At 46.1% G+C, this 13,983-nt stretch overlaps 1 protein-coding gene across 3 annotated transcripts in view; it reads right to left on the reverse strand.

Moving 5' to 3' along the window:
- The window catches only part of LOC147884188 (mitogen-activated protein kinase 16-like), a 40,104-nt gene extending 27,861 nt beyond the window's left edge, over positions 1-12,243 (reverse strand). For all 3 annotated transcript variants that reach the window (XR_015543645.1, XM_087398405.1, XM_087398406.1), the window contains exons 1-2: positions 11,847-12,243; positions 11,174-11,582 (exon numbers count right to left, since the gene is read on the reverse strand). Coding sequence is in view for 2 of the 3 variants with exons in the window: in XM_087398405.1 (XP_087254531.1) it covers positions 11,174-11,582; positions 11,847-12,092 (655 nt within the window). In the remaining variant the exon portion in view is untranslated. The remainder of the gene's footprint in view (positions 1-11,173; positions 11,583-11,846) is intronic.
- Positions 12,244-13,983: the final 1,740 nt, after the last annotated feature.

Below are 13,983 nucleotides of genomic sequence, written 5' to 3' on the forward strand. Positions count from 1 at the left end.
AGGGGCTTGTGGCAGGGCCAGTGGCCCAACCAGGGCCGACCCTGGTCGGATTTCCAGAACATTCTGGTCGGCCACCAGTCAGGGGACCGACCCTGCTGGTCGGCCAGTCCAGAAGGCCTGGGCAGTGCCTATAAAAGGCCCACACTTGCCTCCAATCCAGCATCCAGTGCAGGACAGAAAGCCTCAGTCATAGGCTGTGCTGTGCACTCAGAGCTGGTCTCTTCTGACAGAGAAAGTTCCTTTAGTGCTCCTCAGCACTTGGCTGAGTTTTTGTATTGCTCCCCTGGAGCCAGTTTTCTGCCCACCATCCGGTGGATGAATATATATTCTCTCTCTCTGTCTAAGTTATCTCTCAGTGAGTGTTTATTGCATCTGTGATCAGTTATCTGAGTTGAGTGTCAAGGAGAGCGGGAGAGATCTTGGCTGGAGGTTTGAGTGATTCATTCCCTTCTAATTTTCAACATGGTATCAAAGCTATAGGCTCTCGACTCTTCCTCATCAAAGCACTCTCTGAAGAAAGGAGTCGCAGTAAGGCGACTCTGTTTTCAGCTCAGGTCAGTTCATTTATTTCTGTTTCAGTTATTCAATTTTGCTATTCACCAAGATGGATCAGCGTTCAGAAGCCTCTACATCCATTGCTCGTCCTTCCTCCTTCTCCAGTCATCTTCCTTCCCAATTTCGGTGAATCTGGAAAGCTCGATGGAACGAACTTTCCAATCTGGAAAGTCAAGATCCGAAGCCATCTGTTGGCACAGAGGTTGTGGAAGATTGTGAATGGGACCGAAGAGAAGCCGGTGGACCTTGTGGACAAAAGAGGTGAAGTTTTAGTTGAAGCAGATGCGGATGAACTCTGTGCATGGGAGGAGAGGGATGCTCAAGCCTTAGCAATGCTTATAGGCACGACAGCAGATGTTGTGATTCCTCATATCCAGTTGGCAGAGACATCTTCAGAGGCGTGGACTACACTGAAGGAGTTGTATGAAACCGATAATACAGCTCGTATCATTACACTTCAGCATTAGCTTTATAATCTTGATATGAATGAGGGTGATAGTGTGCATGATCAACTGACAAAGGTGAAAGTTGTGCGGGACCAGCTCGCAGCGGTTGGTCAGAAGGTGGACACGAGTCAATTGGCATTGCTCACACTCCACAAATTGCCACGGAGTTTCAAAGTTTTGTGATTACAGTCACTGCGGGTCAACGGACTAAGCCAATCACCTTTGAGGAGCTTGGTCCACTCCTGCTTCAAGAGGAGGCTCGAGAGAAACTCTTTACGCAAACCGACGAGAAGGCATTAGTTGCCAAAGACAAGCCTGGAAAAGGCAAGCCAAAGGATTCCAAGAAAGCAGAGGACGCTGAACGCAAGAAGAAAATGAAGTGCTTTTACTGTGAAAAGCTTGGTCACTCCGCCAAAGAATGCTGAAAGAAGAAGGCGGATCAAAAGCAGAAGAGAGAAGCCAAGAACAAAGAAGAGCCTAAGAATGATTCTGCTAATGTTACGACTGGACAGTTATTTTTACTCAGTAAACATTGTTCAGCATATGCAGTCAGTGAAGGTAAAGAGGGTTGGTATGTTGACAGTGGTGCTTCCAAGCACATGTCCAACAGAAAGGCTTGGTTCAAAACCATGGAAAGTACACACCCGGGTTCCAAATTTTCTGTCGGGGATAGCCGGACATGTCCTGTGAAGGGCATCGGTAGCATTCCTTTCATTACAACGGCGGGTGAGGAGAAGGATATCTCTGGAGTACTTTATGTACCCGATCTTTGCAAGAATTTACTGTCTGTAAGTCAGATGGACAAAAACAACATGGCAGTTCTCTTTCAAGATGGCAAGGTCACCGTAACATCCAAAGGCAATGGGCAGCTGGTGGCTCAAGGCGTTGAAGAGAATGGACTGTACCGTCTCAATGCAATGTTGGTTCATGAAGACAACGGAAAGTCCAAACTTTGGCATTAGCGCTCTTGTCATGTCAGTTATGGAATCTTGGCTGAAATGTCAAAGTCGAAGATGGTGGATGGACTTCCACCAATTACAGGCAAGCATGATGTCTGTAGGGCTTGTCTAGAAGGCAAGCAGCACAGGGATAAGTTCCCACAAGAGGCCTCGTTTCGGGCCAGCAAACCACTTGGGTTGGTTCACGCCGACATTTGTGGTCCAATGTCTACAGCATCGTGGGTAGTCTCCAGGTACTCACTTCTCTTTGTGGATGATTTCAGTAGAATGACCTGGGTATATTGTTTGGCTAAAAAGTCTCAAGCTTTCGAGAAATTCAAAGACTGGAAGGCCAGAGTTGAAAAGGAGACACGGGAGGATGTCAAGACATTCCGCATAGACAGGGGGGGAGCACATACGATAAGAGCCATCCTTCTTTTGAACTAAGAGCACTGGTGAACAAAAGGGTATAAGGCGGCCGATTCGGGGGCTCACTTCCTGGAAGGAGCTCTATAACATGATCATCAGGGCGTTTTGGAGAAAGCTCTCCTGGCAGAGAATCTGAAAAACAATCTTTGAAAGTTTCTAGAAACTGAAATTTTTCTTTTTCTAAAGGACTTATTTCCACTTGAGCTTTACCCTCTTTCTCTATAAAAAAGACCATATATGCAAAAGATTGCAGATTTTATTGATTTAGCAATGGAAATATTTGATACAACTGGAATGGTCTCACCTTTTTCCATTGGCCAAAATCTTGTGTTGCTTATTCTAATGCACAAAACTGAGAGTTCTTGCTTTTAAATCAAGAACTACCTCCTTTCTATGGAACCACGGCATACCCAAAATAGCATCATAATGCTTGAGAGGTGAAACATAAAATTCTTCGTGGTTCACATAGTCCTATACATGAATTCTAAGATTTTCAACCAAAGGTGTGACTTTGACTGGTTCCTTTTTAAAAATATGTTCTGCATCCAAAGATAATCCCAATTCTTATGTCTTAATTGCTAGCCTCAAAACTAGATCTTCTAAGATGAAATTATCGGTAGCTCTTGAATCAAAAGAATTAAAGCATTATGATCTCTTACTTTACCCCATGCGCTCTCGGTTTCCTAATTATGTGGTTCTGCCCAACATATATAGAACTCCTCCCGCCACAGGCTTTGGCGGTTCTCTTGGCGTTTTCTGCTCCCTTGGACCAGCAGGCCTTTCGGGGCACAAGGCAACCATAAAATAGTTGCCAGGGAACGCTGTTCCATAGCTCGCCGTTCCATAGCTATGGAACGTTAGAACAGCGTTCTCTTCATTCAGCTTGAAGCAAACGCTTGTGGAACGTCTGCTCTATGGAGCAGCTATGGAACGTTCCACAGCCCTTGTGGAACGTCTAGGGAACGTTCCCTAAGCTGTTCCCTACATGCAAATCCTGATTTGGGGCAAATCAAGTAATCCTAATCTATTCGACGCGATTTGCCGCTCTGTGTGCTCACCGCTTGCAGCTGACCTGTGTGTTCGCCGCTTCGACATTCAATCTAATTTGCGTGTTCACCGCTCGACCTGCAAGGCTGCATGCGCTACGCTACAACCTAGCCTATGCTATGCACAGCTAGCCTACGCATAGCTAGCCTAGAGGCTAGCCTACCGCATGCAAGCATTCCAACACACACAGGTGATGGGCCACAGCACAAGCCAAATAACCACGCTAACGGCTAAATCCAAATGGATACGCAGGTGAAAGCTACGCAAAAGCAGAGTTCTAGCTTGATGCTAGAGGCTGGTCCTTGGCAGCTACACTAGCTTGTACGGCCTCTTGGTAACAGGCTATTGCCTCAACGACCAGATCTGAGTTGAGCTGAGCAAAGAGGAGTCCAGACTCTGGAGGTCACTCAAGCCTCAGTGAAGCAGCCTGTAGGTACATTACTACAAAAATTCTATACATATGCACATTGACAATGATGTGTGCAAGTTACTTGACAGTTTGGTCATAACTAATTGCTTGTATGATGTATCAATGCATCATATATTTGCCTATTGTGCAAATTACCAAGTTGATATTAATGGACTTCAATTTGTTGCTTTCACAGTGAACTGTGAGAGCAGCGAACAAGTTACAACAATCAACTTTGAAGTTTGAATTCTCATGGCTCCTCCACAAACCTGATGCCCAATCCCCTTGGTGGAAGGAAGTGGACCTTCTAAATCCTGAGGAGTTGCTTGCAGGAGGTTCACGAAAATGGACATGCCCCTAGTGTGGGCAGCCAAATACTCGCAGTTCAGTGAGAGTGCAAGCTCACTTGTTAGAAGTGCTGAACAAAGGCATTAGCATATGTCCTTTAGTGCCACACAATGTTCTTTTACGCTTAAAAGCATTGGCAAATGCATCTACGCATGGTGCTCGAGCTTTTATGCCTATTGGAAGTGCAGTGTCTACCAGTATTCCAATTTCAGCTATTCGAATCTTGGAAAGGACAAGAGACAAGCTTCCTTAGTTGCCACTTGGCACCCTGGCAGGAAGCAGAGGTAGATGATGCAATGGGGCATTTTTTTTATAGCAGTGACATTGCCTTGAATCAAGCCCGCAATCCATATTTTGTGGATATGGTGAGGGCTATTGCAGCTTTTGGTCCCTCTTACACACCGCCATCTTATGAAGCTTTGAGAACACAAGATTTTAGAAGGAGAGAAGCAAAGCATAGAGCGGGCATTGAAGCTTGTCAAAGAGGAACGGAAGACATTTGGTGCTACCTTGATGGGTGATGGATGGAGTGATACATGTAGTCGATCTATTCACGGAATAGTTGCATATTGCAGGGGCAAGTCATGCTTCTTGAAGCCCATTGATAACTCGGAGGGTGGAAAGACAGCAGAGAGGTTGGCTGATTTGTGGAGTGGATCTATTAATGAGGTGGGGGCTGAACATGTCATTCAATTCATAGCAGATGGGGAGAATTCCAACAGGGCAGCAGGTCACATTTTGGAGACATGTTATCCTAAGCTCTGTTTCAGGGCTTGCTTGGCACATTGCTTGCATAACTTGCTGAAGGACATAGGGAAGCTTGCTTGGGTATTTTGCAAAGGATGTTGTTGGTTTTATCACACAACACCACTACATTCTTGCAGAGTATCGTAAGCTTGCCTCCAAAGACCTCTTGAAGTATTCAGAGACACGTTTTGCATACAACTTCATCATGTTGGAGTGTCTTCTAGAGGTAAAAAATGCTCTAAGGCAGCTTGTTGTGTGTAATGAATGGGAGGCGTGGAAGGAATCAAAGAGTGCAAATGCCTTGGAATGTAAGTCTTTATGCTTATCTGATGCTAATGAATGGGAGGCGTGGAAGGAATCAAAGAGTGCAAATGCCTTGGAATGTAAGTCTTTATGCTTATCTGATGCCTATTGGGAGGATGTCAATCATATGGTGAAAATAGTGAAGCCGATCATCCTTTTATGGATAGTGACGAGCCATGCATTGGCAAAGTTTATGAGGGAATGGACAAAATGATTGAAAATGTGAAGGAGGTGGTGACTAATCCTGATAGGAAGCATGAATTAGTAGACTTGGCAGTGGAGCGGTGGAACTCCTATGATTCACCCTTGCATGTTGCAGCTTATGTCTTGGATTTTGAGTTTCAAGGTAACAAGCAAGAGTCAGATAAGGAGGTGATGCGAGGATGGGAGAAGATACTGAAGCAAATGGTACCAGATGCACAAGAGCCAAGGCAAGTAAAGGATGAGTTGGCTTTTGATTAGGAAGAAATATGGAATGTGTGGCTCTGAGGATGCACAAAGTGTTGGAAAGGTCACCTCCCCATCTGTAAGCCCCCATATGAGGAGAGCATGGGGGAGGGAGACCTAGGGCAGTACCCAACAGGAAAAGAGAGAAAGGGGCTGCCACATAGACAGCATCATGGCTGGCATGAGGGCAGCACATCTAGAACTGTTATGGGCAGGACAGAGGGCCAGGAAAGTACGGAAGGACGGCAGAATACAGATGCCTGCTGTACGGCTGGCATACGGAGCTCAGGCAGGAGCCTTAGCCCGGAGCAGAAGCAAGACAGATCTAGGACAGGAGGCGCACTGTTTGCAGTATGTTTTGGGGGGGGCTGGACCCTGTAATGAGTGCCCCAAAAGGGCAGCCCACAGTCCCATAAATAGGGAGCTGTGGGGTCGGTTTTCATACAGACTGAGTCGGTTTTCATACAGACTGAGTCGGTTTTTTGGTACAGGCCTTGGGGCCTATATAAAGAGGCCATTTAGCCTCATTTCAGCATCACTTGCAGCAGCAATTCCACCAGCAGAACGAGCAGCAGCAGGGCTACCTTTGGGCCTACAGTCAGGAGGAGAAAGAAGTACCTTGTGCTGCAGACTTAGCTTGCAGGAGGCTGCCCACCTAGGCTGGTTTCCAGACAGCAAGGTGGAGAGGATCATTCTGGACGGAAAGTCTACTTACGCTCGAGGTGGAGCACGCGGACTCTAGTCTAGAGATAGCCAGCAGATAGGAGAAGGACTTTGTGGTAAGATCAGAGGACCACACCATTGGTGGGACTCTGGATCTGTCTCTCTTGTATTGTGTCCATAGTTGTGGACGGAAATATATTATTTGGTGGTTTCTCTATCTAGTTTGGTTCATTGTCTATTGATGAGTCTGCACACCTATTGAATGCACATAAGTAAAGAAGTTTGTGATTCCACACCCACACCGCACACTGTGTGAGCTCCTGGGCATTATTTCCGCTGCGTGTACCCTCTGTTGGGTATTTTCTAACATGGTATCAGAGCCCAAGTAGGAGGCTCACAGGTGTGGGGGCTTGAAGGCAGGGACCTTGCTGAAGGACGACCCTGATTCAGAAGCTCAAGGGAATCGACTTCCACGACTGGAGGATTGTGCCCTTGCGAGAAGGAGGGTGACTCAGGTTCAGTCAGGTGCGTTCAGAGTTCTGGTTTACTCAAATTGAGTTTGGTTGACTTTGCTGAGTGGTATATACAGCAGAGATGTCGACAGCCTCTTCAGCCCCTGCTTTCCCTTCCTCCTCCTCCAGTTTTCTCTCTTTCACTATCCCTAACTTTGGAGAGTCTGGGAACCTGGACGGGACTAATTACCCGATCTGGAAAGTGAAGATCCGGAGTCATTTAGTGGCTCGGAAGTTGCGGAAGCTGACCACGGGAGAGGAGTCGAAGCCGGAAGACATGGTGGACAGTAAAGGGAAGGTACTCATGGCAGTAGACAGAGAAGAGCTTGAAGCTTGGGAAGAAAGAGATGCCCATGCCCTTGGCAATAATCATAGGGACTACGGCGGACTCCGTTCTTCCGCATATCCAACTGGCCGAGACGTCAGTAGAGGCGTGGGCCACCCTGAAGGATCTGTACGAGACAGATAATACCTCCCGGATCGTGCTTCTTCAGCATCAACTCTACAATCTTGATATGGAAGAAGGCGATACGGTACATAGCCATTTGACGAAGGTCAAGGTGGTGCGGGATCAACTGGCAGCAATTGGTCAAAAGACGGACTCATGCTATCTGGCCTTGATGGTACTGATGAGACTGCCTCGGAGTTTCAAGAGCTTTGTTACGGCTGTGACAGCAGGACAGAGGACCAAACCTCTGACATTTGAGGAGTTGTGTCCATTACTGCTACAGGAGGAAGCTCGGGAGAAGCTCTAGAACGAGGACAAAGATGACAAGGCGATGCTGGTGAAGGATTCCGCAGGTAAGGGAAAGGGCAAGCCTAACAATGGCAAGTCCAATAAAGATGACTCTGATGACGAGGGGACTTCGAAGAGGAAGCACAAGAAGAAGTGTTTCTATTGTGATACGCCCGGATATTTTGCAAAAGACTGCAAAAAGAAAAAGGCGGATCTGAAAAACAAACAGGAGTCTGACCCAGATTCAGAGGGAAAGGCCAAAGCTAATGTGGTAATCGAAGAATTGTTCCTGGTGACATCACCGAGTGTTACCGAGGTCAGATATGTTGATCCAGAAGTCATAGTAAGGATGTCTGACATAGAGATGTGGGTCGACGAGGAGTCAAATGCCTTTGTGAAGGTGAAGGACAGTATGGAGTGCTTGGTACCTTCCAGGTGTGTAGCTGTTGACACTGACACGAGAGTGGATTCCATGGAAAGCCCTAGGGTCTCATGGTCAGATGGATGCTGGACTTCAGAAGGGGACAGTACAGGATTACACAGGATCTTGGCAGGTGCCTCATTGAGGTACAGGGTTTGCTTTCAGAGCGAACATTCAGGCAATACAACAGTCTGATATGTATTTGATATTCTGCATTTGAGCCTTTATAGCATGCTGTGGAGAGATTCTGCTCTTCATTTGTCTCAGGTGATAAGAGATTGGAAGGAATTGGCCTTCTTCGAAGGCAGAAGGGGAAGTATGGGTGCTTCTTCAAATCTCCAACGCAGATTGCTAGAAGGTGGTGGACAAAGAGTACTGAAGCCAGAAGAGTACCTGCTTGAGAACTCAGCGAGAGTTCATGGTCCAGGTTATCTGGAAATATTCATTGGTTGCAGACCTTGCCAAAGGAAGGACGGGTTGAAACAGACCCTCAGAGCATGGTGCCTGGAAGACTCCAGGTTGTTCACTCATTATGAGGGGGACGACTGGAAGATCGTGACGGCTGGGTTGCTCAAGTTCAGAGGCGGGAATGCGACTGAAGGAGGTGCTACCAGAGATGGACCTGTATACCAGGATGGTGTGCGGAAGCAGAACCGGACCTGGTGGAGCAGGAGCCACTGGATGAAAAGCCAGGAAAAGATTTCGACACCGAAAGGTTCCAGAGGACTACGACTAAGGAGTTACTGGAGCATCTTCATCGACGTGTTGGCATTGGGCTGAGATGTGTCGGTGAGAGGGGGTGTTGGAAAGGTCACCTCCCCATCTGTAAGCCCCCATATGAGGAGAGCATGGGGGAGGGAGACCTAGGGCAGTACCCAACAGGAAAAGAGAGAAAGGGGCTGCCACATAGACAGCATCATGGCTGGCATGAGGGCAGCACATCTAGAACTGTTATGGGCAGGACAGAGGGCCAGGAAAGTATGGAAGGACGGCAGAATACAGATGCCTACTGTACGGCTGGCGTACGGAGCTCAGGCAGGAGCCTTAGAGCTGGAACAAGCCCGGAGCAGAAGCAAGACAGATCTAGGACAGGAGGCGCACTGTTTGCAGTATGTTTTGGGGGGGGCTGGACCCTGTATTTATAGGGCGTAGGCCTTTCCTCAAGATGATGATTCTGGGGAATTGAAGAAGGACTGAACATTACATTCCATCACACTCCTTTAATGGGAATGTCCTTCCTCTGCGTCAAACCGAGAGCTTGTCGGTGTTTCTCAAAAATCTCTTTACCAAGTGGTTTGGTAAAGATGTCTGCAACATTCTCTTTGCTATCACAATAATGTTGTAGTGTGATGTCACCAAGTAACACTCTTTCTCTGATGAAGTGCTCTCTAACATCAATGTGCTTTGTCATGGAGTAATATATTGGATTCTTGGCCAATGCTTGAGCCGATTGATTATCATAGTATATTGTCGTTGGCTTTGATTCATCAAAGTAATCTATTTATTATAATAGTCTTCTGAGCCATATCGCCTCACATGCACCTGAAGTGAGTGTCCTATATTCTGCTTCAATCGAAGACAAAGAAACAATTGGTTGTTTGTTTGACAACCATGATATAGCAACTTGACCAAGGAAAAATGCATATCCCTGTATCGATCTCCTAGTCTCATGATCTCCGGCATAGTCACTGTCATAGTATCCATGCAACTTATAGAGCATCAGCATCTCCAAGCATCCAGTCCCTAATGTCCACTAGATCTACACTTTTGCAACCTTGCCCATGGCATCTACCTGAGCATTGTGCTTCAACTCCCCTCCTTGGTAATCTCACATATCCCTCATGCAACCAAGTTGCTCAAGATCTTTATCTTCCAAATGGGACAGTTAGTCCCATCCAACATCCCTACTACACCAAAGTTTGGAATCGGCATACAAGACAATGGACGCCATATCGCAATATGTAGACCACTAAAGGTTAAAAGAGATTTCCAACCACAAAGCACACCGCACCAAACTTCCCAAATGGCACAACTAATTAATAAGAAGTCACCTTTCCTCTCTCAAATCAAAGGCCTTCATCCTCACTTGAAGTATTAGATCATTGATCTAGGTTTTGATATCCCTAAATCTTACTTCCCTAGCTCTAATACCATACCAGAATTATTGAGGTAGCTTCTAATACCCTAATTCCCAAGCGAAAGACTTCAAGGCGATAGCCTAGCGATAGTCTAGACTACCCATCCTTGATGGTAAAACAAGAAAGATCCAGTTTGTGGTAAAACAAGAAGGTCCATTCACCTCAAGGTGGTGAGATTGGATAATTGAGATCCCCTTCTCAACATGGTAGGCTATTCATTCAACATGTGGAAGAGTCCTCCCCAAGGGGGTAATATGGGGTCTTATGTTAGGGGGTTTGTTAAGCGACCACAAAGGATTGCTCAGCTCTATTGTTTTCCACCCTGCCACGGATTCCCTTAAGTCACATGAACTTGTTCTCTCTCAAGTTCCTTCTGGAATCCTCCCTCCTAGCCCAGTGCTTGCCACATGGTGTTCTCTAGAGTGCCATGTGTCCATATGGACCTTAGAACCTCTGCCCCCATTTAGGCCTTACTTATGCACTCCATATTGTTGCCTAGGCCTAAGGTAATCCCTAGTCCCCAACCCTCTACACTCCCATTGATGTAAGCATTGTCGAGCCCTCTGATTTCCCGCTTCACCATAACCACACCGGACTATTCCGGGATTATGGCTGACGTAGCAGGACTGGTTCCCGTCTATTATAGGAGGAGGCTTGGTCCCCTCTCATCCGATAGGAAATGAGTCTACCCTAATACTTTCACTCTTTTAAAAAAATAACATTGTATATTAATTTAGGAGACTTCATTTGGAGATCAACAACCACCTCCTTTTGTGTGGTCATGCAAACATATGCTAATGAGCATTTTAGTTGACAAAGGACCCAACTACATCAATTGAACATAAAGTAATAAGGCTTGACTCACACTCATTGGTTGCATTAACTTACTTGGATCCACATATCATTAGTGCCTCATGAGTTGTGCATATTTGGCATAGAGAAGTTAGAAGATAACAAGATTTGCGTACAATAACTAAGGTTTTTCTTAGTGTCTTCAAAATCGGCCAGTCACCGTCAAAAGCACAATGACATACCTGTGTGAATGTATTTCAGAGCACGTAGCAGTTGATACAGGAAGAATCGATAGTGTTCCGGGGTCAAGTCATCGTTAGCTTTGATAGCTTGATGCAAGTCGGAATCCATCAATTCGAAAACAACATAGATGTCCTTGAATTCTCTCGATGAAGAAGGCAGCATAATATGCTTTATCTGGACTATGTCAGGATGTCTTAAAAGCCTAAGGAGCTTGATTTCTCTAAGAATTCGTGTTGCATCAGACGTGTGTTCAAAAATATCATTAATCTTCTTTATCGCAACCTGCTCCCCAGAATGTGTGTCAATCGCTGAGCACACAAGTCCATAGCTGCCCTTGCCGATCACCTCCTGAATTTGGTAGCGAGTGGCTTCACCGTACTCGGTAAAGAACTCGGTGTTCATAATATTCTGCGATTAAAAAGACAAAACAATGAAAAAAAAAACGTTTATTGGCACGTAAGTAAGAACCCTCTTAGTGAGAATCGAACGGAATAATTCCTTTCTTTTTCTGAAGTTGTGTAGGGGGAAAAGAGGCTGTCTAACGGGGGAAACCCATTCTTTGGCCTATAATTCTTTTTAAATTGAAGCTACTGTCGTGGGGGGCACTGGAAATTCTGCGGTGAGGCGTGTGTGAGAGCTGGAGAGAATTGTTGCGGAGAGGCAGAGCCCGACTTTACGGTTTTGATCAGCAGCTACTTGCGTCCTGCGTCTAGCAAACTCGGTTCGCTGCACACGGATGGTGAGGAGAGGCTTGAGGGGAGGTAATTGGAGCAAGGAGACAAGATTGGGGTCTGTGATGCATGGAGAAGGAGAGGAAGAGATGTGTGATGCAGAAGAGGCCGTTGAGTGGAGGGTGCCAAGACTAGACCAGAGATCCTGGCACCACTGCGATACATACTGCGCTAGGGTTTTTGCCATGTACTGCACAGGCAAGCAGCACAGGGACTCAGTAGACAACCCCAGTGGGAACCTCTAGAAAAATAAAAGACTTTGAGAAAGAAGATCCATCCCCTTCAACCGTTTGGCCTTTTAACGGTGTTTGCACACTTTGCCCACCTTTGGCATGCCCAAGTTTTTGGTGGAATACAAAGCACTTTCCCACCACGAAATGCCTCCGCAACACTTTCCCAACCGCCGTCGAGGAGGACCCATGATCAAGATCCTACCTTCCCAGTATCGGGAAAGGGGTCTCTCTGCGAAAAGCGGCCAAAGCACTTTCCCGATTGTTGTCGAGGGCGCGGGCACAGAAAGTCGTAATGCATGTGCAACATACGGCCAACCAGACTGACACACAGGCAGTTGTGGTGGGTGGAGAGAGTAGGTGGGCAACTGCGACTTAAAAACAAGCAATCAAGTGACAACACGGAGGCATGGGGCTGGTGCAGGCGACATGTTGAATTGCTTCTTTACTATGCACATGTGTATGTTTTTGTGTTCCTTTAGAAGCTCAAGAAAAAATAAGATGATTATGAAGCCATGCAAACCTTTGGCCTGCCCTTTAAGGAGTAGGGAAAGTGGGGGAGAAATCCTTTCCCAATGAGAAAATGGCAAGGAGGACAGCCATTTTTTGTGTGATTTTTTGAGCAAGAAAGGAGGACTTTCCCAACTGTCAAGGCTTGGGGAGTTGACTCATGTAAATTTTGGGCAAGTCGATCAGATACAATCCGTGGAGGTAAATTATGATTCAACGGATGTTTCAATCCATTGGCTCATATTAAAATTCGGGCAACCCAAGCCTTGTGGGAAAGTGCTACGGTAGGAGCACTTTCCCTCGAGAGAAGCTGAGCGGTCTAAGCATTTTCCCTACTATCGAGGGTTCGAGGGAGGGGGACTGGCAGCATGGGGCGGATGACATGGCAGGAACAAGTTGTTGACCAGACTAATATGGGTAGATAGGAGCAAAGCGAGGAAGGAGAAGTATAAAATCTATGTGACCAGATTCTCCACTTGATCTTTATCCTTTTCATCCTTCTTGATGAGCAAGCATCAACGGAAGGGCCTTTCCATACATATCATGCCGTGAACTAATTTGCTGCATTTTCTCACTATTGTTTAAAATCCACTTTTGGTGGGCTTTTCCCAAGGTGACACGAAAGGTCTACCTCCTTTCATGCATCCTTCACCTCCTTCATAAGAATAATCAACCAAATTCATAGCAACACCTCAAACAATGGGGCGTCTGCCTAACCACCGGCTTTGCCCTACTTTGTCAAGCTTATGTGTACCATGGTTGGGATTACACACTATACCAATAGTGGCTCAACATCAGGAATCTATAGGTTTGTGAACACCTAGAAGTGATTGCACAATATGTTATGTATTCTCAAACGTGGACTGAGCAAGCAGTCATGGCAATAGAGACAACAGGCAGGCAACTAAAATTATAAACTACACAGGTAGACTATCAACTGCAACACGAGGTGATCAAGTGATGTCGCGATGATGTGGGATTGGCGTGGCGATGTGCCAAATGGAAATTTAGTCTTCTTGTTAAATGCTTTCTAGTTGTCCTTTTATTTAGAAGGCTCTTTGATCTGACAATGGAAATTAATTTTCCACACCGACCTTGATAGATCCAAACTCTTATTACCTCATCCACGATTGTTTTGGTGTGCATGTATACATCTGTGTATGTGTGTCCCGTACATATATGCATATGTGTCTGTAATTGTCCGAGAGCTTGTGGGAGTTCATGAGTCTGTAAAAGCCAAAGAGTCCAATGATGGTAATCCAAGAGGTAATGATAGTCCGAGAGTCCAAGGGTGGCACATGGCATAATCCAAGAGACCATGGTAGTCCAAGATACCAT

Source organism: Dipteris shenzhenensis, chromosome 27 (genome assembly GCF_047967505.1).
Source record: "Dipteris shenzhenensis isolate YYH24624 ecotype China chromosome 27, Dip_SZ_1.0, whole genome shotgun sequence".
Classification (NCBI taxonomy): Eukaryota; Viridiplantae; Streptophyta; class Polypodiopsida; order Gleicheniales; family Dipteridaceae; genus Dipteris; species Dipteris shenzhenensis.